At 47.2% G+C, this 27,746-nt stretch overlaps 1 protein-coding gene across 1 annotated transcript in view; it reads left to right on the top strand.

Annotated features, from left to right (window-relative positions):
* VAV1 (vav guanine nucleotide exchange factor 1) overlaps positions 1 to 27,746 on the top strand; it is an 84,056-nt gene that overhangs the window by 34,263 nt on the left and 22,047 nt on the right. The window contains exons 3-15 of the mRNA XM_055003569.1: positions 5,936 to 5,994; positions 8,444 to 8,509; positions 12,419 to 12,527; positions 14,977 to 15,072; positions 15,333 to 15,401; positions 19,757 to 19,860; positions 21,153 to 21,252; positions 21,937 to 22,032; positions 22,489 to 22,557; positions 23,439 to 23,525; positions 25,002 to 25,087; positions 27,258 to 27,390; positions 27,631 to 27,740. Coding sequence (XP_054859544.1) covers positions 5,936 to 5,994; positions 8,444 to 8,509; positions 12,419 to 12,527; positions 14,977 to 15,072; positions 15,333 to 15,401; positions 19,757 to 19,860; positions 21,153 to 21,252; positions 21,937 to 22,032; positions 22,489 to 22,557; positions 23,439 to 23,525; positions 25,002 to 25,087; positions 27,258 to 27,390; positions 27,631 to 27,740 — 1,184 coding nt within the window. The remainder of the gene's footprint in view (positions 1 to 5,935; positions 5,995 to 8,443; positions 8,510 to 12,418; positions 12,528 to 14,976; positions 15,073 to 15,332; positions 15,402 to 19,756; positions 19,861 to 21,152; positions 21,253 to 21,936; positions 22,033 to 22,488; positions 22,558 to 23,438; positions 23,526 to 25,001; positions 25,088 to 27,257; positions 27,391 to 27,630; positions 27,741 to 27,746) is intronic.

Below are 27,746 nucleotides of genomic sequence, written 5' to 3'. Positions count from 1 at the left end.
TGGCCAGTGGGGGGGGGGAAGACATGGGAACAGGCTGGGAAGCCTGTTCGGGATAATACCTTGCTGAGGCCCCTCCCCTTCCCAAACCCCGCCCTCTTCAGGCTCCACCCTCCAAATCAGTAATTTCCCAGCCCAGAGCTGGCAACCCTACTTCTCACACTGCAGAGGTTGACGAGTCCCGTCTTGGTGATGGAGGTGTTCAGTGTAGGTCTTAAGCTGATTGGCCTCAGTGCAAAATCACTGGAGCTAGAAAAAAGGAGGAGCCATGTAGCATCAAAGATTTTAGGCTGCTCAGCTGCATGCGAACAGCGTTGGCTGACCTCCCACTCGCGTTTCAGTAGGGAAGAAAAGCAAGCAAACATTTGCCCACAACAGGATGTGAAATACAGCAGCACAACCACACGGCTGGCTGCAGTGGGTGTCTCCTAGACAAGGAAGCTTGTGACACGTGCAGCCATATTGCAAGAGGCTCCCTTGAAGCCAGAAAGCACAAGCGCTCTCTGCGTGTGACGGGGGGTGGGGGGTGGGGTGAAAAACAGAAATCTTGGTCCAGGGCCGATCCTTCTCAGCAGAGCCGAGTGGTGTCTGAGCAGGATCATAACACAGGAAGAAGTGAGCCCAGTCACTCGTTTGCTTGTTCATGAGTCGTCCCTGGGGTGGGGGTCCACTCTCCAAAGCAACATCCAGGTGAGAGAGCGGACCCTTCCACCCTTACTTCCTGGGTTGGAGCAGGTGAATTGGGGGAGGGTTCCACTCCCCTCACCCATTTTGTTATAAAAATAAGGCTTGTCTGAATTGGTGTTGCCAAGAGGTAATGGTTCTTTGTCATATGGAGAACAATGAATACACTTTTGGAAAGGAAACAGATTTATTTAACCAGAGGAGGTAGCCGTGTTAGTCTGTAGTTGCAAAATAGTAAAAAGAGTCCAGTAGCACCTTTAAAATGAACCAACTTTATTGTAGCATAAGCATTCGAGAACCACAGCTCTGTTTGTCAGATGCATCATATTGTAGCATAAGCTTTCAAGAACCACAGCTCTCTTCATCAGATGCATCATATTGTAGCATAAGCTTTCGAGAACCACAGCTCTCTTCGTCTCCAAGGGCAACCCACTGAGTTACACCACCTCTTTCCTCCCCCCCCAAAGCCCTGCATATAGGGCTGCCAGACCCCTGGTGGGGGCGGGGGATCCCCGCCCCCACCCTCCCACCCCCGCCCCTACTTACCTGGCCAGTGGGGGGGCGCGCACCTTCCATGCGCGCCCCCCTGTGGTAATGCACGCCCCCATGCACAGCAGCCACCAGGATCAGGCCTATTTTGGCCTCGATTGGGGCCCCTGTGGAGCACGGGAGCATTCCCGCGCCAAATCCGTTTTGGCACGGATCAGGCCTGTTGTGGGCCACTGTGGAGCGCAGGAATGCTCCTGTGCTCCGAAGGAGACCAAAACGGGCCCGATCCGTGCCAAAACGGGCCAAATCCGCACCCGTTTTGGCACGGATCGGGCCCGTTTTGGGCTGCTGCAAAGTGCAAGAGCATTCCTGCACTCCGCAGCAGCCCCCAACGACACAATCTAGGGGCTATGAATTTCAAGCCCACTCAAAAAACTAGCAAAATATCCAAATCTTATATACAGTATCTCAGAACAGTAAAGTGCTAATGAATTCAAAACAATCAAGAAATATATTGTAGAAATAGTTTGATTAGTCCTATCTATAATACCAGTTAGTAAGAAAAATATTTTGCAATCTAATAATTCATCATATAGCAGAAAAAGTCCTTTAAAACCATCCTTTAAAATGTCAGTGTCCATTCATGTAAATAGTCCATTCATAAATAGTCCATTCATAAATCATGTAAAATTGAAGACTGTCCTGCTATATTTGAAGTAATTCAAATTGGTCCTTGACTCCTTCTTAGAGAAGTAATTTCCAGCTATGACCACATGAACTGGCAGGTGTGCCCAAGCAGACGTCTCTGTAAAGAGAATCTGTTACCTGTGATAATGTTTAGATAATGTTTATCACAGGTAACAGATTCTCTTTACAGAGGCGTGATCTGGGGGAGCCCAGTGACGCCTGGTGTGGGCTTTCGGGGACCACAGTTCTCTTTGTCAGATGCGGCTGGCAGGGAGAGCTGTGGTTATCGAAGGCTTATACTACATAGGAATTGGATACTTTCACTGCTACAAACTAATACGGCAAACTGACTGCACACCAAAAGGAGATGTTTACATTTCCAAGCAAAATGTTTTGATTGCCTCCACGCTAATTGCATTCTGTCCCCTTGTGATATATGTCCCCTTCTTTCCTCTCTCTCTCCCTTCTCCCCTCCTCTTCTGTATCTGCCCAGTTTTGATCAGGCATCTGACGAAGAGAATTTGCTTCTCAAAAGCTTATGCTACAATAAAATTGGTTAGTCTTAAAGGTGCTACTGGACCATTGTTCACAGGTGATCATCTGTGTAATTTAGTGTACAAACAGAACTTTTGGAAGCACCTTTCCTCGATATTTGTTTTCATTGTCCAAAGATATTTTGCAGAATGAATGTAATCTTGCCCTCAAGTCATAGGTGATTTATGGCGGGTGACCCCTGGCAGGGTTTTCATGGCAAGAGACTAACAGAGGTGGTTTGACATTGCCTGCCTCTGCAACCCTGGCCTTCTCTGAAGGTCTCCCTTCCAATTACTAACCAAGGCTGACCCTACTTAGCTTCTGAGATCTGATGAGATCAAGCTGACCTGGGCTAGCTGGGTCAGGATATATTTTGCGGAGCATGGCTAAAATATTTAAATTATACACAATAGGGACTTGAAAAGATGCTGTAACATAGTGGTTAAGTGGCTGGGCTGCAAATCTTCTGTTCATGCCAAAATGGTACATTTTGATGTCCTGTCAGAAGAGAACGATAACCACTTCTGTATTCAGGCTATCCTTTCCCTCCAGTATTTACAAATATAACATCTGTAGCTTGGGGCTATGTACTTTGAGCCATGAAGGACATCAAGTAACAGCAAGGACATAATTAATTATTGGGAACAGCTGTTTGAATAATCTTGATCATCCCTTTATATCGCTGTATGTTGTGTGTGTGTGATGTGCCATCAAGTCACCTCTGACCCACCTGTAAGAATGAAAGACCTCCCAAATGTCCCATCATTAACAGACTTGCTCAGATCTTGCAAACTGGATGACGTGGCTTCTTTTACTGAGTCAAGCCATCTCATTTTAGGTCTTCCTCTTTTCCTACTGCCTTCCACTTTTTCTAGTGTTGCACACAATTCAGTGCCTTATCTTGTTTTAGCTCAATTAGAAAAGGAGAATACGCAGGAGTCCTAATGAGGGAGGTAAACATAGGCCTTTTTATTTGCTTATAAGCAAAGGAAGAATAATACAGTTACCAGGACAAAAAAGGGCTCCTTGAACTGATCAGTTCTTCGGAGCTATAATGCTACAACAGAAGAATTTATACCTTCAGGTCAATTAGCATAAGTTTTGTAAGTTACGACCTTGGGACTAGATTGGTCCAAGCAAGTGACCACCCCCAGTTCACATTGGAAGAACAATTCTGGACGTCATTGCTTATCACCTCGAGATTATCTTGTCAAGGAACATCTTTTATTAGCAACATTTTGTGCTTTGCGGGCAAAATACCATCTTTGTAGCTACTTAGGCTCCCTTCTGACACCTGGGAGCTCTTCGTGTCCTTGACGCGTCATGCTGGTCTAGGAGAAAGGGCGCCAAGTCCTTCTCGCTGCGTCCTGCGATTTCTGTTTCTTGAAGGTAAACTCCTACTTGCAGCTGGTCCTTCTCTCCTCTTTTCTCTGTTCCTATTCTACAGCTACGTATGGCATAGTACATAGTGGTTACCGGTGCATCTTACTACCAGTCAGCGAGGCCAGTATACATACGTGGGTAGCCTTTCACCAAACTTCAAATAACAGGCTCCTCACAGTGACTGGCATTTGCACATGTCATCTGCCTGGGCACTTTTACCCCCCGTGTTCTCTCTCTGCCTTGCACAGTAAGAATACAGCAAAATTGCAGTGAGAATACAGTAAAGGACACCTGAAAATACAGTATGATTGCATATTTATTTATTTGTTTGTTTGTTTTATTTTATTCGATTTATACCCCGCCCTCCCCACTGATGGGCTCAGGGCAGCTAACAACATTAAAAGATACATTAAAATCACAAAAACATAAAATCAATAATAATTTTTTAAAAATCATTAAAATAGTCCAGGAGCAGCCTGTTTAAACAAATATTGGGAGTCTGTATACGGGCATAGCAAATGGCCGAGGGCAGCCCCAGAAGTGGTGGTCTTAGATGGAAGAAGGACACCCGCCGGCACTCAGCCAAAGGCCCGGCAGAACATCTCCATTTTACAGACCCTGCGGAACTGTAACAGGTCCCGCAGGGCCTGGATCTCCAGTGGGAGAGTGTTCCACCAGGCCGGGGCCAGGGCAGAAAAAGCCCTGGCCCTGGTTGAGGCAAGGCAGAGGTCCTTCGGGCCAGGGACCACCAGAAGTTGCTTGTCTGCAGAGCGCAACACCCTGCAGGGGACGTAATGGAAGAGGCGGTCCCGCAGGTATGCAGGTCCCAGTCCGTGAAGGGCTTTAAACACCAAGGTTAACACCTTGAACCGGATCTGGAACTCCACTGGGAGACAGTGCAGCTGGCACAGCACAGGATGAATGTGTGCTCGGATTGGCGTCCCAGTAAGGACACGTGCCGCTGCATTCTAGACCAGCTGTGACTTCCAGGTCAGGCCCAAGCGTAGAGTGAGTTGCAGTAGTCTAGCCTGGAGATGACTGTTGCATGGATTACTGTGGCCAGGTCCCGGGGCGAAAGATAGGGCACCGGTTGCCTGGCCTGTCGAAGATTAAAAAAGGCAGACCTGGCAACGGTCATGACCTGGGCCTCCATTGAAAGTCTGGCATCTGAGGTCACACCCAGGCTCCTCACCATCGGCGAAGGTTTCAATTGTACCCCATCAAGGGCTGGGAGCCAGGTCCCCATAGAGACAGGAAGGGCACATAAGAATAGTCTAGTCCATTAAATTCACTTTCCACACTAGCATGATTGACTTTTCCAGAGAGTCTTGTCTTCTCATGATGTGACCAAAGTACGATAGCCTCAGTTTTGTCATTTTAGCTTCTAGGGAAAATTCAAGCTTGATTTGATCTAGTACCCACTTGTCTTTTTGGCCATCCATGGTATCTGCAAAGATCTCCTCCAGCACCACATTTCAAATGAACCAGTTTTCTTCCTGCCAGCATTCCTCATTGTCTAAGAACAAAACCCTAGATAGCAAAGTATCTTGCCTGGTATCTTGAAAGCCAGTGTGGTATAGTTGTTAAAGTGTGAGACTAGGAGACTAGGTGTGAATGCCCACTCTGCTATGAAAGGTCACTGAGTGGCCTTGGGCCATCACACAGGCCCAGCCAAACCTACATTGCAGGGTTGTTGTGAGGATAAAATATAGGAGAGGAAAATGATATAAGCCTCTTTGTGTTTCAATGGGAGAGAAAGGCATGGTATAAGTGAAGTAAAATAAGGTAACATTCAGCAATACTTACCAGGGTGTTTGTCTCAGGCCCCAGTCTACTTATCCTGTGGTGCTTGCCCTACCTGGAGAGCAAATAGAGAGTGCAACATCTAATGCTGGTAAGGTGAAAGAGGGAAACGTCTCCAGGTGAGAATGAAAAGTTGAGTGCTAGCTCCACTTGGTGGAGTTGAATGCTATAGTTTAGTTGCATTTAGTTGCTTTTTGTGTATCACTTTAATCAGTGGAAGCTGGCCTGGTTGGGTGGGAAATGGCAGGTTCTAAATATTTTTAGTACATTAAACAAACGTATCAAATCCCATCTCACTCACTGCAGCCAAAAATTTTGCATATGACAGCCCCACCTCTCTCTTTCTGTCTTCCTGCAGGTGATCGATGCTTTATCAATACTCTCATGGACCCAAGTTGCCCAAAACAAGGGCTTTGTGTAAGTGCCGATGCTTTTCACCAGTGGCAAGCATTTGTGAGACAGCGGTTCACTTATGCAACCTTTATCGTTTTCGTTTTCGTTATTGGACGGTACTGCATTATTTGTGGATAATGTGTGTCTTCTGGCCAGCTATTTAAAAGTCATCTGAGCTGTCCAGCCCTCCCGTTCCCGAAGGTGCAGCTGATTGGCGGTTGAAGTATCTTTGGAACCTGCTTATAGGTTCTGAATACCAGGAATAGATCGGCCATTAAGGCCACCAGAAAAAGCCCCAGTGGGCCAATTGCCTTGGGGGCTGCCCCCCTTCCAGGCTCCTCCACCCTCAAGCAAGGGCTGCTCCAAGCTCTTTGGGGGATGGGTACCATATGCTGCAGCCCTGAGCTAAGTTGCACTTCCCGGGGTGTGGGGAAGAGGCACGTGGCCAAGCTGCACACAAAAGGGGCTGGTCAGACGGGCTCTTTCTCTTTCCCTCCTTCCTTTCGGGGGGGGTGGGCTATGTGGCCAGGCCCCTTTCCAGGGCCATTTTTTCTTTCCACTCGACCCCTTCAGAATGCCTAGACTCAAGAGGGAAATGTTTTGGGATTCTCAACAAAGCCTTTTTCATTTCCACAATGGAAACATTATCTTTTTCATTCTTTATTACTTAGCAAAATAGTCTTAAATTATACACACACACACACACACACACAACAGTGTGAAATTCTCTCTGGTCTTCACCACCCCACTTTCCATGTGTGAATTGATGGCTGGTCTGGAAGGAAGTGATGCGCACCTCCATCCACCCTGTAAAGACAGGCGTATTTGTGCATAAATGTTAATGGCCCATTTGTCAGATGGACTCGTGAAAGGGTATGTCACAACAAACTCATTTTTCCTGAAAGTACCACAAGACAACCTGCTAGAAGGTTCAGAGTCATGTGATGTCCTCATTTAATTCCACTTCCAGCTGAGTAACGCTTCAGCAGCTGGGGTGGGAAGGGCTTAGGACATTGTTTGTAAGTTGCTTCTTCCGCCACAGTCCTGGGCCTTTGATTAGGACTCCCAAATCTTCAGCTGGCCTCTGTGAACTGTATTTTTAACATTAGACGTTTGTGGTTTATCGCAGCAGGGAGACAACAATAGTCCTCACTTGATCACTGCAAGAAATCAAGACTTTTTCCAGATACATTGTGGAGGCCGGTGGAAAAGCTGACTTTCTTTTCTTCGACCTTTGGAGAAAGAGCTCAGGGCTTTTTTTCTGGGAAAAGAGGTGGTGGAACTCAGAGCCGAAACAGACGTGACGAGATATCTAGGTTCAACTCGTGTTCTCTTTCCTCAAGGTTTGTCGGGAAGTGTAGGCGTCCTTGCAGGTTAAAGTTTATGCAGCTCCGAGCCACATGGCTTCAGGTGGGGGCCAGGCGAGTGAGGGGGAAGATGCAGTGATGCCCTTTCCCAGCCCCCGCAGAGCGACGCCAGGCTGCACAGGGAGAGCAGGAGGAAAGGCGCCCAGAGCATTGCTGCATCTCTACCCCCCACTCGCCTGGCCCCCACCTGAAGCTGCGCGACTCAGAGCTGCATAGCTCGCGGTTGCTCTGCGGGGGCTGGGCAAGGGGTGAGTGGAGCGACGGTCTGTGTGATCGGGGTAAAGGCAGAGCACGCTGGGCTATGCAGCTCTGGGCCATGTGGCTTTGGGCAGAGGCCAGGCGAGCGAGGGGGGGAGATGCTCTGGGTGCCTTTCCTCCCAGCTCTCCCGGTACAGCCAGGCATTGCTCTGCAGGGGCCAGGCCGGGTGAGGGGGGGAGATGAAGCGATATTCCGTGTAAGCGGGGAAGGGAAAATGCCGCAATGCACTTCGAGAGTGGGAGGAAAGGCGCCCCACGCCTGCACTTCCCTCCTTGCTGCTCTGTAAATGCTAAACTTTAAGCTGCAAGGATGCCTACACTTCCCAACAAACCTTGGGGTAAGAGAACACAAGTTGAACCTAGGTATCTCGTCACGTCTGTTTCGGCTCTCAGTGGCGGAACTCAGGACCTCACAATGACATTACTTTGGGTCAGCTGGAACGGGGGGGGGAGTTTTTTAAAGTTTAAATCGCCCTCGGTGAAAATGGTCACATGGCCGGTGGCCCCGCCCCCTGATCTCCAGACAGAGGGGAGTTTAGATTGCCCTCCATGCCACACTGCGCAGAGGGTAATCTAAATTCCCCTCTGTCTGGAGATCAGGGGGCGGGGCCACTGGCCATGTGACTATTTTCAAGAGGTGCCAGAACTCCATTCCACCGTGTTCCAGCTGAAAAAAAGCCCTGGGAGTGACTTTGAATGGCCAAATTCATCTGGCCACGGGAGGGCACTTGGAATATTTGAATAAATGGCCCATGGCTATCAGTAGCAGCACACAGTGGATTGCCTCATTCCTATAATTATTTCCTTTTCCTTGTGAACTTTATTGCCTGATCTGTGTTTCTTTACAGGCCATTCCCTACTGAGGAGAGCATTGCTGATGATGAGATATACAGTGGCTTATCAGATCAGATTGAGTAAGAAACAACCTTGTTTGGGTTGGGGGAGGGGAGAAATTATGCGTGCCTATGGTTGCCATGTTTCTTCCTGTACTTTGAACAGGTGTTCAGTGGCAGAAATTCAATAGGTGGAGTTTTTTCCCATCATGACTGGAATCTCTGAGTCTCTCCACACCAGATGCCTGTGTATGTGTTCGTCAAGACACAATGTTAGCTGGGAAGCATAGTTTTAAAAAGGCAGAGCCGGCAGAGATCGCTCCTCAGAGGGTTTGTTAATTTCACTTTCTCCTCCCCAAAGGCTCTGTCAATTTCACCTCTCCAGTCTAAAACTGTGTGGGATGGCAACCAGGGGAAAGCGAGGAATGGAAATGGGCTGGAGCTGCCTTCCAGAGATGGGCTTGGACCTGGAGAAGTTCTAATGGGCTGGAGTTTCCCTTCTGGCATTTCGCAGCCCCTTCCCACAGCTCCAGTGTATAGCAAAGCCTTTGCCCTGCTGCCGGCTCTGTCTTTTTAAACTACCCTTCCTACCTAACATTGCATCTCCCAACACATGTTCTTCACGTGTCAGATGTCCCATGTAGAGAGACTCTTTGTTGCTCAGTGGTTGAAGGCAACCCAGAAAAAAAGAAGGAACGTTGGAAAGTGTGCCCATCTAGACTACTGCAAAAGGAAAGATGATCAAAGCTTGTAAGGAACGTTGTCATCCAAAGTCGGCCCAGTTACTATCCAGTCATTGAGGACGTCTACGGGGAATGTATATTAGGAGAAAACATTTCCAGATTGTACAGAAGTTCCTGACTTAGAGGCTGGAGAAAAGTTGATTCAAAAGAATTTTTGTTAGGTGCAGAAGCAGGTGAAAAGACACAGGAACCTTACCTGCATTTTGAAATTCAAGTAAGGAGAATGGACTGTCGGAAATGTCCCTAAGATTAATCCAAAGAGGCTTTTCCATATTGCTTGTAAATGGTTAGGAGAAGCATACTAGCTGTGTGTGTACAACTTTCACTCCCAAAATGATAGGGCCCCAGGGATGGCTCTTGAAACTCGTGGCTGCCATGTGAATCAGCCCTGAATAAAATTTACCTGTCAGACATCAAAGTTTGCTTTAAGGATAGATTCATACAGCCTCTTTCTTTCACAGAGAGAATGAACTCAATCAATCAATCAATCAATCAATCAATCAATCAATCAATCAATCAATCAATCAATCAATCAATCAATCAATCAATCAATCAATCAATCAATCAATCAATCAATCAATTTATTTCGATACAGAATCAGCTCCGGAGAGTAAAAGAAGAATAGACTAAAAACAATAAAAATAAGAATAGGGTGGGCACATGTAGTGCGACGAGCACAGAACTGTGGACAGAGGTTGTAGGGGGGACAGAGAGATAATACCTTCCTCAGGCAAGGAAGTAAGCTATTGGGGCTTATAACAGTATAGCCTGGTTGTTTGACTTGCTGTCATTTGGGAGCCAGTGTGGCGCAATGCTTAGAGGGTGTCACATTCTATCTGGAATCTATCTGGGCGATCCTGGGCCCATCACCCTCCCTCGGCCTAACCTATCTCATGACGTTGTTGTGAGGTTAAAATGGAAAGGATATGTGGCCACCCTCAGCTTTTTTTTTAACATTCGATTTATATACCACCGTTCAGGACAACTTAACAATCACTGAGCAGTTCACAAAGTATGTTATTATTGTGAGATGGGTGGAGCTGAGAGAGCTCTGAGAGAGCTGTGACTGACCCAGGGTCACCCAGCTGGCTTCAAGCAGAGGAGTAGGGAATCAAACCCGGTTCTCAAGATTACAGTCCCATCACTCTTAACCACTACACCAAACTAGCTCCCGGCTCCTCCAAGCTTCTTGGAGCACAGGCAGGATAATAATGCGCTAGAAGATATATCAATAGATTTGATGACTGAGTGGAAATGCACGTTGCGAATTTCCCAGGGATGCTCAAGTGCAGGATTTTATGTGTGGTCCTCAATTCACGAGCAGGCAGTCTCTTACTGGGCATATGTGCATGCTGTTTTCATGGGAGCTCCCTTTATATGATTGCATTTGCAAGTGAGTATGAACGCCGAGTCAGGAGGGCAGAGCTCCAATTCAACTCCATTTTCGCAGCGATAACTCTCAGGTATGGGCACTGTAGAACAAGTACTTTAGGCTCCTCTGACTTACCCATTTGCACTTCTTTAAGGTGTGAGAAAGTGTCAAGATCTGCATTTCAATGAATGGATGTGGGAGGTGGGGGAAACTGGGAATCTGGCAGCTGCAAACAGCCTGGGATACTTTTAGAAGTTGAGGATGAGCTATCGAACGTGTGAATGTACTCACACGGAGCAAATTGAAGTGTGACTGTGTGAGTGAGTGCATGAGAAGTTGGAGGGGAGACACATGAAATGAGGTTCACTTGAGCATCTCTAGGTTCTTTGTCACATGTATTTCCACCCTGTGTCAGAGAAGACTTTTTAAAATTTACATTTTCCAGTAACTTTTACAATTTTTCTAACCAACTTTACTGTAGCATAAGCTTTTGAGAATCACAGTTCTCTTCTTCATATTTCACAAGAGTTCTACAAAATTTATTAACCATTGACTTAAAACTCCTTGAATATTTATAATTATTAATAATAAAACTCATACAAACAGTAGTAGACAATCCTAATTTTTTTTTTGTGCGCATGTAACTTATATTAAGCCTTATCACTGGCACAAAATGAAATGAAAACAGTCTTTCGTTTACAAATTGATCATAGTTAAGCCGACTTTATAATACTCCATTTTCGTGGATGTCTATGCCATAGAATCATAACTTGTAAGATGTTCTAGAACAGGGAACCATTGCAGTAGTAGGTGAGGTGCGTAGTTTCAGAGAAGACTTTTCAGCACGCATAAGCAAAGGTTCTCAAGGACTGCTCTGGTTAAGTTTCTGGCTTCAGTGGCTGCAGCAGCCATGGGTCATCGAAGTCCACCACAAGTTACTCATTCAGTACTTGAGCGTCAGTATCTACAAAATCATAAAGAGTCCAGTAGCACCTTTAAGACTAACCAACTTTATTGTAGTATAAGCTTTCGAGAACCACAGCTCTCTTTGTCAGATGCATCTGACCAGGGCTCATTTCGAGGGGGAACGCGCCGGAATGCAGTTCCGGCAGTTCCCCAAAGAGGTCACATGTCAGGAGGCCCCACCCACCTGACTCTCGGCCATTTTGGGCCCGTTTCAGCCTGGATTGGGGCCAAAACAGCCCGGATTGGCCTCTGATGGGTAGTGGATCACTCTTCCACTCAGCAGCAGCCCGATCCTGACTATTTTGGGCCCCTTTTCAGCCATTTTCAGCCCCTTTTTGCCATTTTGGGCCCAATTTTGGCCCTGAATGGCAAGGATTGGGTCCAAAACAGCCAGGATAGGTGATGTCAAGGGGCGTGGCATATGCTAATGAGTTATGCTAATGAGTTCCTCCAGCTCTTTTTCTACAAAATGACCCCTGCATCTGACCAACAAACTTTATTGTGGCATAAGCTACAATATTATTAACCAGCTTTATTGTAAAATAAGCTTTTGAGAACCACAGCTGTCTTCGTCAGATGCATCTGAACAACTTTATTGTAGCATAAGCTACAATATTATTAACCAACTTTATTGTAGCACAAGCTTTTGAGAACCACAGCTCTCTTCATCTAATGCATCTGAGGAAGAGAGCTGTGGTTCTCGAAAACTTGTGCTACAATAAAGTTGGTTCATCTTAAAGGTGCTACTGGACTCTTTACTATTTTGCGACTACAGACGAACACAACTAACACGTCAGGATCTACCAAGACAACCCCTGTGGATCAAGTCTTCTTCGATTTTTACTTTTTCAGCCATCAGATTTCCTGACTGTCACAGGCTAATCTATTCTCTCCCTCCCTTTCCCTCAGTGACACCATGGAGGAAGATGACGACCTCTATGACTGTGTGGAGAATGAGGAGGCAGAAGGGGACGAAATCTACGAGGACCTGATGAGGTCAGAGCCCTGCGTCATGCCGGTGAGTAGCCAGGAGTGAGGGCGCTCTCCAGTCATTCTCTGTGATGCAGAATCATCGTGTTTGTGCTCCTTCCCCATCGGCTCCACAAAGACATATTTTTTCTTGAAAGAGCTTTTGGTGTACTTTTACCATCTTTAATTTCTTCACCTCCACAACAACCTTATGGTATGCTTTTGAGATGGCTTTAGGGGCATTAGAAAGAATACCCACCGTGACCCGGATAGGCCAAGTGAGCCTGAACTTTTCAGATCTCAGAAGCTAAGCAGGGTCGGCCTTGGTTAGTAATTGGATGGGAGACCACCAACGAAGATCAGGACTGCAGAGGGCAGGAAACGGCAAACCACCTCTGTTAGTCTCTTGCCATGAAAACCCCAGCAGGGGTCGCCATGAGCCAGCTATGCCTTGAGGGCCCTCTCCACCTCCAGAAAGAATGTCCAAATAATAGCAAGGCAGTATTGTTCCATTTAACAAATATGAGACACTTGGCCATAGTAACAATCAGAAAGGCCTGATGAGCTTCCAGGGTTTGGGAGACGCTGGGCAAGATGTCCTCCAAGGCTCTACCACCCACCCACCCGCCCACCCACCCCTCTCTCTCCCTCTCTGGAGTTGATATCAAGAGGACTAAAAGAAGCTAGAGATAGTTGCCCCTCCACAAGGGCTGCCAACTCCAGCGTGGGAAATTCCTGGAGATTTGGGGGCAGAGCATGAGGAGAGCAGAATCTGAGGAGGCAAGGGAGGTCAATGGTGGGGATATGATCCCATAGAGTCTACCCTCTGACGCTCTTATTTCATTTAGGGGAAATGTTCTCTGTAGTCTGACGATCAGCTGTAATTCTGGAGAACCCCAGACGTCACTTGGAGGATGGCAACCCTTCCGCTCCCGCCTGTGGCATCATGGGAGACTGTGGAGTAGGCTTGCCAACCTCCAGGTGGGGCCCGGAGACCTCCCAGAATTACAACTGATCTCCAGAAGACAGATATCAGTTCCACTGGAGACAATGGTAGATTCAGATGGTAGACTACGGAATCACATCTCGCCCTGCCCTCCCCAGGCTCCACCTTTCAGCCTTGAGGAATTTCCTACCCTGGACTTGGCATGTCACCTCCTTGCTGGTGAGAGGGCACTCGGAAGGGGCAGGGCACCGGCAGAGCTCAGCCCTGGCACATGCTGCATGGATGGACCACCAGGCAAAGCTGGCCTCGACTGTACTCGTTTTTGTGCTACTATATTTTGCGATTTTTCTTCTTCTTTTTTTGCCCCTGGGATTTCTAAGATGAAACTGGAAATCAAGGGCTGTGTGTGACCCTAGTAGGCCTCTCTGTCTCTGCTCATCTACACTCCTCATCCAAGCCTCCAACCTGTATCTTTGGTGTAGAGGTTAAGAGCAGCAGAACTCTAATCCGGAGAACTGTGTTTGTACTTTACACAAAGGGTGATAAACACATACTACTTTACACAAAGGGTCACAAAGGGTGATAAACACATGGAATTCGTTGCCACAGGAGGTGGTGGCAGCTACAAGCATTGCCAGCTTCAAGAGGGGACTGGACAAATATATGGAGCAGAGGTCCATCAGTGGCTATTAGCCACAGGAGATAGATGGTATTCTCTTTGTGGGGAGGTGGTGCTCTGTTGTCTTGGTGCTGGAAGGAAGGCAGTGGGAGGGCTTCTGGTGTCCTGGCCTCACTGACAGTCCTTTAGATGGCACTGGATTTCTAGCCACTGTGTGTGACAGAATGTTGGACTGGATGGGCCACTGGCCTGATCCAACATGGCTTTGCTTATGTTCTTATGTTCTTATGATGCCCCACTCCTCTGCTTGAAGCCAGCTGGGAGACCTTGGGTCAATCACAGCTCTCTAAGAGCTCTCTCAGCCCCACCCATCTCACTCATGAAGATAATAATAACACGCTTTGTAAACTGCTCTGAGTGGGCATTAAGCAGTCTTAAAGGGTGGTATATAAATCGAATGTTTTTATTATCTTAACAGTCTGCACCAAGTCAATACGTAGTGGATCTTGGTGCCTCCTTCTAAGGTACTACCTGTCCCATTGGGGAAGTTGTTTGGGGGACATGATGCACCTCAAACCTTCATCCTGCCTGTGCCCTTCTGCCTCTCCCAGGTGCCCCTCCCCTCAAGAAACGAGAGGTCGTTCCGGAGGTCCCTGCTAGGTCCCTGAGGCAGTTGTCCATTTCCTGGGAGAAGCGGATGGGCCAGGCAGCTGTGGCAGGCAAAGATGTGGGTCTTGGGGCTTGCTTCCTAGGGAGTGCTCAACCGTGCCAGTTTCTGATGCCAACCTTGCTTCAGGTGACCCACTGAGTTAAAGGTTGTGTGCGCCTTTAGGTGTGAATCTTTGTGGGTCTAGCCCCATGCTCTGTTCACTTGGCCACCCACGATGGCTCATTCCATAACACAAAATCTCCCTTGTGTGGTGTGTTCGACAGCAGAAGATGACCGAACAGGATAAGAGGAAATGCTGCCTTCAGGAGATCCAGCAGACGGAGGAGAAATACACAAGCACTCTGGAGTCCATTCACCAGGTACTGAGGCCCCACGGCTTCCTCCTCCACCACCCTCTGTATGGCTTCGGGGTGGCCCTCTGCACAGCTTTGGGCAGCCACCTTTGGAAAGATGGGTTGGGGGAAAAGAAGCCAGAAATCATCTACCTGGGCCTTTCTGGGTCCTGCTTTAGCTCTTCTGGAGGAGTCCCTAGGGGACTTCTGGTGATCCCCTTGAATTGTGCTTGTGGCTGGATCCTTTTTTCCAGCATTTTATGAAACCTCTGGATCCTTTTTTCCAGCATTTTATGAAACCTCTGCAGCAGTTCCTGAGGCCCCAGGACCTGGAGAATGTGTTTATTAACGTTGAGGTAAGATGCTTCTGTGACGTCCATTGTGTGTGTTATGTTCCATCAAGCTGCCTCCGACCCAGAACAACCCTATGAATGAAAGAACTCCAAAACATCCTATCGTTAACAGACTTGCTCAGATCCTGCAAACTGGAGGATGTGGTTTCTTTCATTGAGTCCAGCCATCTCATTTTAGGTCTTCCTCTTTTCCTGCTGCCTTCCACTTTTCGTAGCATTATTGAGAATCTTGTCTTCTCATGATGTGACCAAAGTATGACAGCCTCAGTTTCGTCATTTTAGCTTCTAAGGAGGATTCAGGCTTGATTTGATTTAGTAGCCACTTATTTGTCTTTTTGGCCGTCCATGGTATCTGCAAAACTCTCCTCCAGCACTACATTTCAAATGAATCAATTTTCTTCCCGTCAGCTTTCTTCATTGTCCAGCTTTCACATCCATACATAGTAAGTGGTCCTCACTGGAGAGCTGACATGACATAGTAGTTAGAGAGGTGGGCAAGATAATGAACAAACCAGGTTGGAATCCCTGCTTTGCCATGGAAGCCCGCCAGGTGACGCTGGACCCTTCATAATCTTACAACCAAACCTACCTTCCAAGGTTGTTATTGTGAGGATAAAGAGGAGGTGGGCGATAAGACACTTCGAGTCCTGATTAGGAAGAAAAGCAGGATATAAATAGTAAATTAGCATAAGTTATGCACTCTACACGTTTCAACAATAACATATCCCAAGTCGTGTAACATCTTTAATTAAGACCAACCAAAGTAACACAAAAAAAGTGTGCAAGGTTTCAGATTCTCCAGGCCTCTTCATCAGGCTACATGCTGACAAGGGGGTAGGGGAAAAGGCACACCCTGAAACATCCCCCAATTTTTCTTTTCTTCAGTAGGGAAGAATTTTTAGGGAACTTTTCTCCACAATTCTGTTCAACTAACCAGAAGAGTCTTGCGACACAATGAAAACTAATTCATTCATTGCGGCAGAAGCTTCCATGAACCCAGAGCTAAAAGAAGAAGTTAAAGAAGATGTTTTAGCCACCAGTAAAAGTTTTCAAAGCTGTTGCTACATTCACATTTTAACAAAAAAAGAACAACCACACCACTTTTTTTCTGTTGGTTGATGTGACACCAATAGTTAAATTAACGATGTTTTTGAAACATCTTCTTCTGCCTGTAGTTGACCTAGGAAGAAACAAACGGGTGACTGGATTATGCTGGTCAGTGCAAATGGGAACATCTCTTCCAGGTAGGGTTGCCAGCTCCAGGTGGGAACTGGAGATCCCCTGGAATTACAGCTGATCTTCAGGCCACAAACATCAGTTCCCCTGGAGAAAATGACTGCTTTGGAGGGTGAACTATAGGTCATTATACCCCACTGAGGTCCTCCCCAAACCCTGCCTACTCCAGGATCCACTACCAATATCTCCAGGAATTTCCAGAGCTGGAGCCGGCAGCTCTATAATTTCACTGCTGTGCTTTTCTGCACCCCTGGATTGCCAAACCCTTCTAAGCCCCTTGTAAGCCCTTCTCTCCCTTCGCCTGCCGCCCCATTTTGTGCTCTGTTCTTCAGTTTCCAATTCTGCAAGCAGAATATATTGTGCAGACACATGCAAACATAACCGCTTGCAGAACAGATGCTTGGTACGACGCTTTATGTTCCTTGGTGAACCCACACTGCAGCCGCTACTGACAGCTTACTACCATAAACATCTGGTTTAGTGGTGAGGAACACCCTGGTTGGTAGGGTTGCCAACTCCAGGTTGGGAAATTCCTGGAGATTTGGAGGTGGAACCTGGGGGGCAGAGTTTGGGGGGAAAGGAGTTCAGCGGGGACGTGGATTCCACAGAGTCTACCCTCCAAAGTTGTCGTTGTCTCCAGGGGAGCTGATCTCTGCAGTCTGGAGATCAGTTGTAATTCTGGGAGAATACTAAGCCCCACCAGGAGGTTGGCAACCCATTGGCTATGATGAGTATCCTGAGACCAGATTCTGTGATTGTACTAATTTCCTTCCTGCTACACAACATGTACTGCTTTGTTTGTGGCCCAGACTTCCTTCCTCTGTTGTCCTCTGGAGTGTGTGTGTGTGAGAGAGAGACACACACACGCACACAAAGAGAGAGAAATTCTCTCCCTCCTCAGTTTTACAGTCAATATGACTCATCTGAAAGGCAAAGCCTTTGAGCCTAGCAGGACTTTCCCTGCCTCCTCTGTTGCCTAAGGGATTCCCCCCAAGTCTGCTCCTGTGGGACAAATTTGGGCAATCTCTGAATTCATTATAGTAAAGAGCCCAGTAGCTCCTTTAAGACTAACCCACTTTATTGTAGCATAAGCTTTTGAGAACCACAGCTCTCTTCGTCAGATGCAACTTTATTGTAGCATAAGCTTTCGAGAACCACAGGTCTCTTCGTCAGATGCAACTTTATTGTAGCACAAGCTTTCGAGAACCACAGGTCTCTTCGTCAGATGCAACTTTATTGTAGCATAAGCTTTCGAGAACCACAGCTCTCTTCGTCAGATGCAACTTTATTGTAGCATAAGCTTTTGAAAACCACAGCTCTTTTCATCAGATGCAACCTAACGGTTGCATCTGACGAAGAGAGCTGTGGTTCTCGAAAGCTTATGCTACAATAAAGTGGGTTAGTCTTAAAGGTGCTACAGGACTCTTTACTATTTTGCAACTACACAGTAACATGGCTAACTCCTCTGGATCTCTGAATTAATTGTCCTTCCAAGTAATTTTGCTTTCTGTTTTCACAGATTCAGTGCCTTGCAAGAGATAGCAAGGAATATACTGGGATCCAGTTTGTTTTGTAGGGAGATACAGACCTGCGATGGGTCTTCCTCTTCCTGTTGAGGGCTAAGTGGCAGGGCTAGGATTGCCAGCCCGGGGTTAGGAAATTCCTGGAGATTTGGGAGTGAAGCCTGGGGAGGGCAGGGTCCTCCTTCTGGAGAGATCCCCAGGCACCCTTAGATTCTCTCTACACAAGGAATCTTACATGGGGATGCTCAAGTGTAGGGAGACGCAATGTTAGCCAGGAAGCGCAATTTAAGACAGGTCAGTTTCACCTCTCTACGCAGAGCCGGCAGAGATCACTCCTCAGAGGGTATGTTAATTTCATGTTTGCCTCCCCTAACGCTCTGTCAATTTCACCTCCCCTTGGGGGAGGCGAAGATGAAATGAACAAACATCTCCATTGGCTTTTTAAACTTCACTTCCCAGCTAAAATTGCGTCTCCCTACACGTGTGTGTCCCCGTGCAAGATGTCTTGTGTAGAGAGACTCTTCGATTCCATGCACACGCTGAAGTGGAAAGATCATTTGTGGTAGCTGCTGCTGATCCTGTCCACTTGACTTCCAGTCGCCCTGTGACGTTGTTGCACTGGCTGCAAAGGTGCTCCCAAGCTTTACATCAGGCCAATTTGGGCCCCAAAGTGCTGGGGCAGTCCCACGGCTAGCACAATGATGTCCCTTCTGGAGGTGTCATCATGCAGAGGCTGAGAGCACACATGTGCAAGAGAAATGTGCAAATGCCCTCTGCCCTGCCGGTTGCCTAGGAGAACTGGCAACCCTATGGGCAGTTATGGTGGTTAGTTTGTCTTTCTCACAGAGAAATGGATAGAGCATTTTCCCTGTGGGAAATATTTAATGACAAGGAATGTGCAGCTCTTTTGCCAGGCAGCTGATGGAGCCTAATATTTATCCAAAGGCCCAGATCCCAATCCATGTCTCAAGATCATAGAATCAGAGTTGGAAGGGGCCATACAGCCCATCTAGTCCAACCCCCTGCCCAGTGCAGGATCAGCCTAAAACATCCCTGACAAATATTCATCCAGCCTCTTCTTGAAAACTGCCAGTGAAGGGGAGCTCACCACCTCCCCAGGCAGCTGATTCTGCTTTTGAACTACTCTGACCGTGAAAAAGTTTTTCCTAATATCCAGCCGGTACCTTTGTGCATGTAATTTAAGCCCATTGTTTCGGGTCCTACCCTCTGCTGCCAACTGGAACGGCTCCCTGCCCTCCTCCAAATGACAGCCTTTCAAATACAGGACAAATACAAGAGCAGCAGGACTCTAATTTGGAGAGCCAGGTTTGAGTCCCCACTCCTCCGCTTGAAGCCAGCCGGGTGACCTTGGTTCAGTCACAGCTCTTCCACAGCTCTCTCAGCCCCACCAACCTCACAGCGTCTGTTGTGGGGATAATAATAACATACATTGTTTATGATAGTGAGTGTACTAATCTCACACTGTGTAGTCTGCCTTGAGTCTCAGTGAGAAAGGCGGCCTATAAATGCCATAAATAAATAAATAAAAACAGCCATGCCGATTCCTGATTTGTTTTGCTTTTTCCTCCATTCCCCCAGGAACTTCTGAAGATTCATCGGTGCTTCCTGGTGGATCTGAAGAGCGCTTTGTCTTTTACCAACTCCCAGAACCTCTATCAGGTGTTCATCAAGTACAAAGAGAAGTGAGTCTCCGTGTCACATCTATTTTCACGGTGCACCGGATGTGTGTGTATGTTGGAGCAGGTCCTGTTTGCTCTCGTTCTGCACTTCCCCTCTAGCTGTATGATTATCCCCGAATTCGTAGGCATGGCCGAGCAAACAGGAATCTTGGGCTTCTGATTGCACATATAAAACTTAAACAAGTGCTGCCCTTTTGCCCTAATCCCAAACCCAGTGATCAGAGGCACGTCCTGAGAAAATGTTTAGTTATTCTGTTAAAGCTTTTCACGGCCTTGGCCTGGCATACCTACAGGACCGCCTCCCTCCCTATGTCCCTCCACAGCAGCTTCGCTCATCCAAACAGGGTCTCTTGCAGGTGCCAGCCTGCACATGGGTGAAATCAACTGCAGTCCATACACGGGCTTTCTCTGTGGTGGCCCCTACCCTGCGGAACGGCCCACCTGAGGAGGTCAGGAGAGCCCCCACTCTCCTGGCTTTCTGCAAATGATGCAAAACCAAATTACTCAAAAAGGCTTTTTACTCAGATAGGAGAGCAATTATTGTAGGGAGGAGGTCTCAGATGCTTTGCTAATGAGTTAGGGGCCACTATGTTGCCTTGCATATTATTTATTGCTTTGAATACGTACTCCTATATACTACCTGTGCTTCATGTTGTCTAATGTCAGTCCTAGAACTGGTTGTGTTCTTTTTCAGCAATTCTTCAACCCCGTATTGGATCCTTGCTAATGTTGTGTCTCTGTAAACTTGTATTTATTTGCCCTATGGCTTGGTTTATGGAAATGTCCTTGACACTGTATGGAAATGTCCTTGCTACTGATTGTACTAATCTCACACAATGTAATTCACCTTGCGTCCCATTGAGAAAGGCAGACTACAAACAAACAAACACACACACACACACACACACACAATTGCTGCACATGTGACAGGGCAAGCCATGGCATGAAACCCTTAACAGAAGCGACTCACCTCCAACACTCACCTGTGCCTACGGAATATACACCAGTCCCTACACGACACGCAAGACCCGTGCCAGGTCACGGGTCGCGGTCAGATGTTCATCAGGGGAACTTATCTTTTAAAGCGCTTGTTTGCTTGGCGCTGCAAGGGGAGAGAAGGAGCGTTTGTTCTCTCTCCCACTGCACTTTCAGCAACGGAAAGGGCAGGGGAGCCAGCTGTGAGTTATGCACCTGCAACCTGACACCTTTGGGGTGTGTCATGTAGCTTTGGCCACTAGAGGCCACAGTCAAGCCCAAATCTCCACTAATGCTGCCTTCATTGTCTGCACCTATAGGTTCTTGCTGTACGGCCGGTACTGCAGCCAGGTGGAGGCAGCCACGAAACACCTTGACCAGGTGACCAGTGCCAGTCTGGATGTGCGCATGAAACTGGAGGTGAGGATTTCTCAGCTCTGTCACTGATCTGACGGCCAGCCCCCCTCTACTAGTGAGCTCATCTCTCCTCTCTGCAGATCCTTGTAGTGGAGGCGACTTTTATTTTAGGCCTATTTACCCTCTGATTGTTTTTGGAAATGTTCCTGATATTGACTGTACTGATCTCACACGGTGTAATCCACCTTGAGCCTCAGGGCCAAGCCACAAGTGACGAATGACACTTGAACGGCAAGTGAACAGACTCAGGTGTATTCCTCCCTGTTCACTTGTGCTCCACTTGCGCTCCACTTGATCAGGTGATCAAGTGGAGTGCAAGTGAACAGGGAGGAATATACATGAGGAATACACGTGAGTCTGTTCACTTGCCATTCAAGTGTCATACGTCACTTGTAGCTTGGCTCTCAGTGAGAAAGGCAGACTATAAATAACATGAATGAATGAATGAATGAATGAATGAATGAATGAATGAATGAATGAATGAATGAATGAATGAATGAATGAATGTCAGAAGAGCTGCACGTCTTTCACACAATGTACCTATTTGCCTTCCCTCTCTCTGGAAGGGGAGGCTGTGGTAACAGCCACAACTACGAGCCCTCTGCAGGAACGTTCTCTGTCGCTGCTTCACCCCCAAGCACATTTGCACTCTAACTCCCCCGTTCTCTTCTGCTCTCTGCCTTCCAGGAATGCTCCCAACGAGCCAACAACGGCCGCTTCAGCCTGCGTGACCTCCTCATGGTGCCCATGCAGCGGGTGCTGAAGTACCACTTGCTCCTGCAGGTCAGCGCCATCGGATGGGGGCCGTTTTGGGGAGGGGAGAACGTGGCTTTGAAAACATGAGACGATGCTCTCGTGCGCAGTTCTTGTTGTGCTTGTGCTAGGGAAATTCCACAGCAGAAGAGCCCGGGTGCCAGCGTCCTCTTTTTTCTCTAGTTCTCAGAGGCAAGAGAGGCATAGAGGAAGCAAGGGAGGAACAGAGCCAGGATCCCGCTGGGGGATCTTAGACGAGGCTTCCCCGCCTGGCTGGCTTTTCTCGTTCCTCCGGCAGACTGCGAGTCTCCTTCCCATGTCTCTTCCTCTTTGAGCCGACAGAATCAGCAATTCTCGGTGGCAAAAATGTTGCCTGTTTTTGGATCTCAGCAATAATGCTGATTCATGAACACTGGCAAAGCGGAGGGTGCCCCACACATAGCAAATGCAGAAGTTTGCTCATTTCTCTCTGTTGCCTTCTCCCAGGAGCTGATCAAATACACGACGGAGCCAACTGAGAAAGAAAACCTCCGGCAGGCACTCGATGACATGCGGGTGAGAGAACAGCTCAGGCCCAGGCAGGGGGCCCCTTTTTTCCCTGCCTTGAAATGGATCAGGGCTGATGCACGTCTTACAAAGTCCATATGGCTGACAAGTGGTTTCCCTTCGGATTTTGGATCAGTTCTGTGATCCTGCAGTTCTGTGCTGGGAACTTAAATTCCAGGCATGTGGAGGCTTGGGCCCTTTTCACACTGCTTACCTGCTGCCGGAATGTCGCGAAATATCGCGCAAAACCCGCGGAAGATAGCGTCTTCTCGCCAGAGTTTTGTGCGACATCGCGCAAAACTCTCGCGAGAAGATGCTATCTTCTGCGTTTTTTGCACGATATTTCGTGACGTTCCGGCAGCAGGTGAGCAGTGTGAAAAGGGCCTTGGTTTGGATCAGGACCCACAAAGGGAAAGGGAGCTTAAGCTTTTGGGAAAGATCACAGCAAAGCCTGAATTGCTGCCACGTGAGTAGGAAAGTTTTAATTTCCCCACCCACACGGCAGCCATCTTCCCTGCCTCTGCACCCACGGCCACCATTCCCCTCCACCATCATGGGGCTTTTAAAAAAATCAGCAACTGAATATTGTTATAGCATTATATCATGCCTCTGTTGATTTCTCTGCATTCCCAGCTTTAATTTTTTAAAATAAAAAGTTAGTATCTAGCCCCTTTTCTTACAGAGATCTGTGTTTCCCCTTATGTCTCCGCAACAAAAGGATAATAAGCCAAAATCCACTGTGACTAACTACCTACTGCAATGTTAAAGTACATTCTTTTTAAAAAGACTTTTATGATTTTAAGCTCATGTCTCTGATTTTTGGAAACGATTCCAGCACTTATTGGCTGTTCTCAGACTGAACAAGGGTTTCGTCCATTTGTCTGTGCTAGGATTTGGCTCAATGTGTGAATGAAGTCAAGAGAGACAACGAAACACTGAAACAAATCACAAATTTCCAGCTGTCCATAGAGAACTTGGTGAGTTGTTTGGGAATAGCAACATTTAAATACTCTTTTGTTCATTTCATTGCTTTTTTAAAACTTCCCTTTACGCGTTATATAATGGTTGTGTGCAGTTCCACTTCCCTTGAACCAGTTATTGCCAAGGCAAAAGATGGAGGTTGGAGCGAACGATCTGGAACCTGAGGTGTTAAGCTTGCCAATTTCCAGGAGTGGCCTGGAGATCTCCCATAGTTACATCTGGATCTCCAGGCTACAGAGAAAATAGTACCGTTGGAGGGTAATACCTGTGGCATTATACCCCCCCCCCAAGGTCCCTCCCCTTCCCAAACCCTGGCCTCCACTCCCAAATTTCCAAAAAGGTCCCAATCCAGAACTGGCAACCCTGCGTGAGCCTGCTACTCACACTTTCTGAAATTTCAGCCATTGCTCCTCGCTGGAAGAATCCCAGAGCCTTCATACACACAAGCGTAGCTTAATCCCCTAGGCAGACCTGCACCAAATCCAACTGGACCCAGAGAATCCCCCCGTTTTCCTCCACTTGATCTTTTGCACTTTGAACCTACTCAGCAGGATTAAGAACATAAGACGAGCCCTAGTGGATTGGGCCACATTTCATCCAGCACCCTCCCTGTTCTCAGCAGTAGCAGCAAGTCGGCTGATTAGGAAGCTCACAAACAGGCCGTGAGAGCAACACACGGTTTCCGGACATGGAGGTTCCATGTTAAACTAGAGTTGACAGGCTTCTCCCCAAAGGACTGGTCTAATGACTAGGGGCATGCTCCTTTTTCAGTTTTTCTCCAGGCGCATGCACCTATCATTCAAATGTCCCTGCCAGTGAGAGTTCATAGAATCATAGAATCACAGGGTTGGAAGGGACCTCCAGGGTCATCTAGTCCAACCCCCCCTTCACAATGCAGGAAATGTGACCCCAGCTCCATGCCCAGAAGATGGCAAAACACCAGCAGGGTCTCTAACAAAACTGGCCTGGGGGAAATTGCTTCCTGACCCCAAGGTGGCGATTGGCCTTACCCTGGGCATGTAAGAAGGGGCCACAAGAACCAAGCACTGATGCCCCTTCTGCCCTTCCTCTCACGACCTGCCCAGGCTCACAGAATCAGCATTGCTATCAGGTGGCCATCTAGCCTCTGCTTACAAACCTCCAAAGGAGATCCCACCACCTCCCGAGGAAGCCTACTCCACTGAGAGACTGCTCTATCAGGAAGTTCTTCCTAACGTTTAGCTGAAAACTCTTTTGATTGTTTAGCACTTTCCGCTTGTGAGTCTTTCATCTCTCTCGCTTTGGCCGAGGGCTCTTGAAAGCCCACCCATGAACCTGATATTTCTGTACATGGTTCTTTTTCCTTAAAAAGGAGCTTCAAGGCCTGGAGACTAACCCCTTGTCAGTAGTCTGGCGTTAGTCATTAGACAGGAATGAGTAAGCATGCTTCATAGCTGATCTCCTGTAAGCAATACCATCTCCCTTCTTCCTAGACCCAGTCCTTGGCTCACTTTGGGAGGCCCAAAATCGATGGAGAGATCAAGGTAGTGGGTGGAGAGAAGCGCTCCAAGATGGACAGGTGACGCCTTGCAGACTTCATAGAGCAAATGGGAATGACTGTAGAACGTCTGATCCTAACGAATAAGCTGGTTGGACATTTTGCTGCCTGGGCAGGAGAGGCTGTCGGAAACTGCAGCCCATACGGCAAACACCAAAAGTACCCTTTGATCATATCCTAGTCCGGCAGCCAAGTCCACATTTTCCAAAATAGGGAAGCAGGCCAAAGTGGCATTTATGAAACATGAAAAGGCACTAGCAGGTATGCAGCCTCTGCCTAGGAACTAGCGCACGGAAGAGAAACAGGACAGAAAGCAGTGTAAAGCAATCCTTAGAACATTTTCCTGGAAGCAAGTCCTGCAAAAAAGATTTTAGTAGGATCCTGGAATAGACTTTCTTAGGATTGCACTGTAAAGGATTGAAATAAGCAGCACTTTTTTTTAAGAGAGCCAGTACTTATATATTCCCTGACCTGGCTAGCCCAGGGGGGGCTGATCTTGTCAGATCTCAGAAGCTAAGCAGGGTCGACCTTGGTTAGTAATTGGATGGGAGACCTCCAAGGAAGACCAGGGTTGTAGGGGCAGGCGATGGCAAACCACCTCTGTTAGTCTCTTGCCATGAAAACCCTGCCAGGGGTTGACATAAGTCAGCTATGACTTGTTGGCACTCTCTACCACCACATATATATAAGGTTGCACCAATTTCCTCCTCCGGACTTGGGAGAGCCCCCAAAAGGTGCTCTCAGTACCAGTGAGTACCAACCCCCCCACCCACACACACACACACAAAGCCCTGGAGACAAGTATTTGCTAACACACTGACATTCTGATCCTGGGAATTTGTTAATGTATCAGCAAGACTGAGCACAACATCCTAATTGGTGGGCTCCTGCTGTGCATGTTTGAGTAGGGGGGAAGAAAGGGTGCCTGAAAAAACAACTGCCGAAAAAGGAGTGACTCTGAGCCAAGCTACAAGTGACGCCTGACACAGGTTGGACACTTGTCAGCTTCCCTCAAGTTTTGATGGGAAATGTAGGCATCCTGGTCTTGCAGCTGTAATGGAGAGCCAAGCTGTAAAACCAGGACGCCTACGTTTCCCATCAAAACTTGAGGGAAGCTGACAAGTGTCCAACCTGTGTAAGGCGTCACTTGTAGCTTGGCTCTCTGTTAAGGACCAAAGGAGATGTGAGTCGCATGTCCGGTTGCTAATTGCTTGAGGGGCGGAGGAATGTCCTGTCCTTTTTTAGAGACTTAATGGGATGTTATTTAACAGATTATCTTACTTCCCTTCCTGCCATGAAAAGCTTCCACTGGCCATTTCGGCACCTTAAGTATTTATTATATATTTACTGATGTTTTTATCTGGTTTTAAAGTAATATGTTTAACGTATTTTATATATGCTGTATTCTGCTCTGAGTCCGTACATGGGGACAGTGGATTAGAAATATAATAATAAATAAAATAAATAAAAGTCTCTGTGAAGGGGACAGGACTGCTTTCCCCAGTCACCGCAGTGACGTGTGTCCTTCCCCGCACTGGGATCCTGAGCGAGTTTGCTCAAGATAGCTCTTACACTGAAATCCTAAGCAGAGTTACTCCAGACTAAGTCCATTGAAATCAATGGGCTTAGACTGGAGCAACTCTGTTTAGGATTTCACTGCTAGTGGCTAATGTGCCAGGAATAAAGTATCCCAAGAAACTCTTATAATTTGTGGATGGCAACAAGTGAGTCAACATGACAGCATCTCTTTTGCTGGTGGAGGCGGTAGTTGGGCTGGTTTAATAATGGAGAAAGAGTTGGAAGTTATTTTATTTATTTATTTAACATATTTATACGTCACTTTTCCACCCAAAATCAGGTACCCACGGAGGCAACAGATAATTAAAACATTTTAAATGTATATATAAACACAATAAAAACCATATAGACATATAAACAAACACACACACAGAGAAACACAACTAGGGAAGAGGGCCAATAAGAATTTAGTGGGGATAAGCCGAATGAAACAAAATGAAAATCTTCCCCCCGCTGGCTGAAGACAATGGCAGAGGGTGACAGGCAAATTTTCCTGGGGAAGGAGTTCCAAAGTTCCAAAGTATTGAGAAGGCCCTTTCTCGGGTTGCTTGAGAATTGCGTGTTTTCTATAGCTCCGCGTTGCTGCCATTTCTCAAGTGAACATTCTCTTCAGGTATGCTTTCCTCCTGGATAAGGCCCTGTTAATCTGTAAGCGAAAAGGAGATTCCTTTGAAATGAAGAAATTTATTAACCTGCACAGCTACCAGGTCCGGGATGACTCTTCTGGCGAGAAAGACAATAAGAAGGTAACGTTTCAGCACACATTTTCCAAGGAAAAGTTTCGGAGGCAACCGTGCAGGGGGAGTTTCACTCCTGGAATAAGGTTGTGCTTTCCTATAGCAAACTACTGCCTCCCGATCCCCAAATCCCTTTTTCAAATCCATTTGGTACCAGTCTCTTTCCAGGGGACAGAAGAGGAGGGAAGAATCTCAATGTTCCATCCAAGTTCAAGTACTAATTGGTTATTTCCTCTTATTTCTTGCTAGTGGACTCATATGTTCGTTCTAGTGGATTCTTATGGTCCCTTGGGCTATGAACTATACTTCAAGACACGGGAGCTGAAGAAGAAGTGGCTGGAGCAATTTGAAATGGCCTTGTAGGT

The sequence above is a fragment of the Eublepharis macularius genome, chromosome 19, assembly GCF_028583425.1.
Source record: "Eublepharis macularius isolate TG4126 chromosome 19, MPM_Emac_v1.0, whole genome shotgun sequence".
Taxonomy (NCBI): Eukaryota; Metazoa; Chordata; class Lepidosauria; order Squamata; family Eublepharidae; genus Eublepharis; species Eublepharis macularius.
The sequence above is the reverse complement of the archived record's forward strand: the minus strand, read 5'-3'. Positions and strand labels throughout refer to the sequence as shown.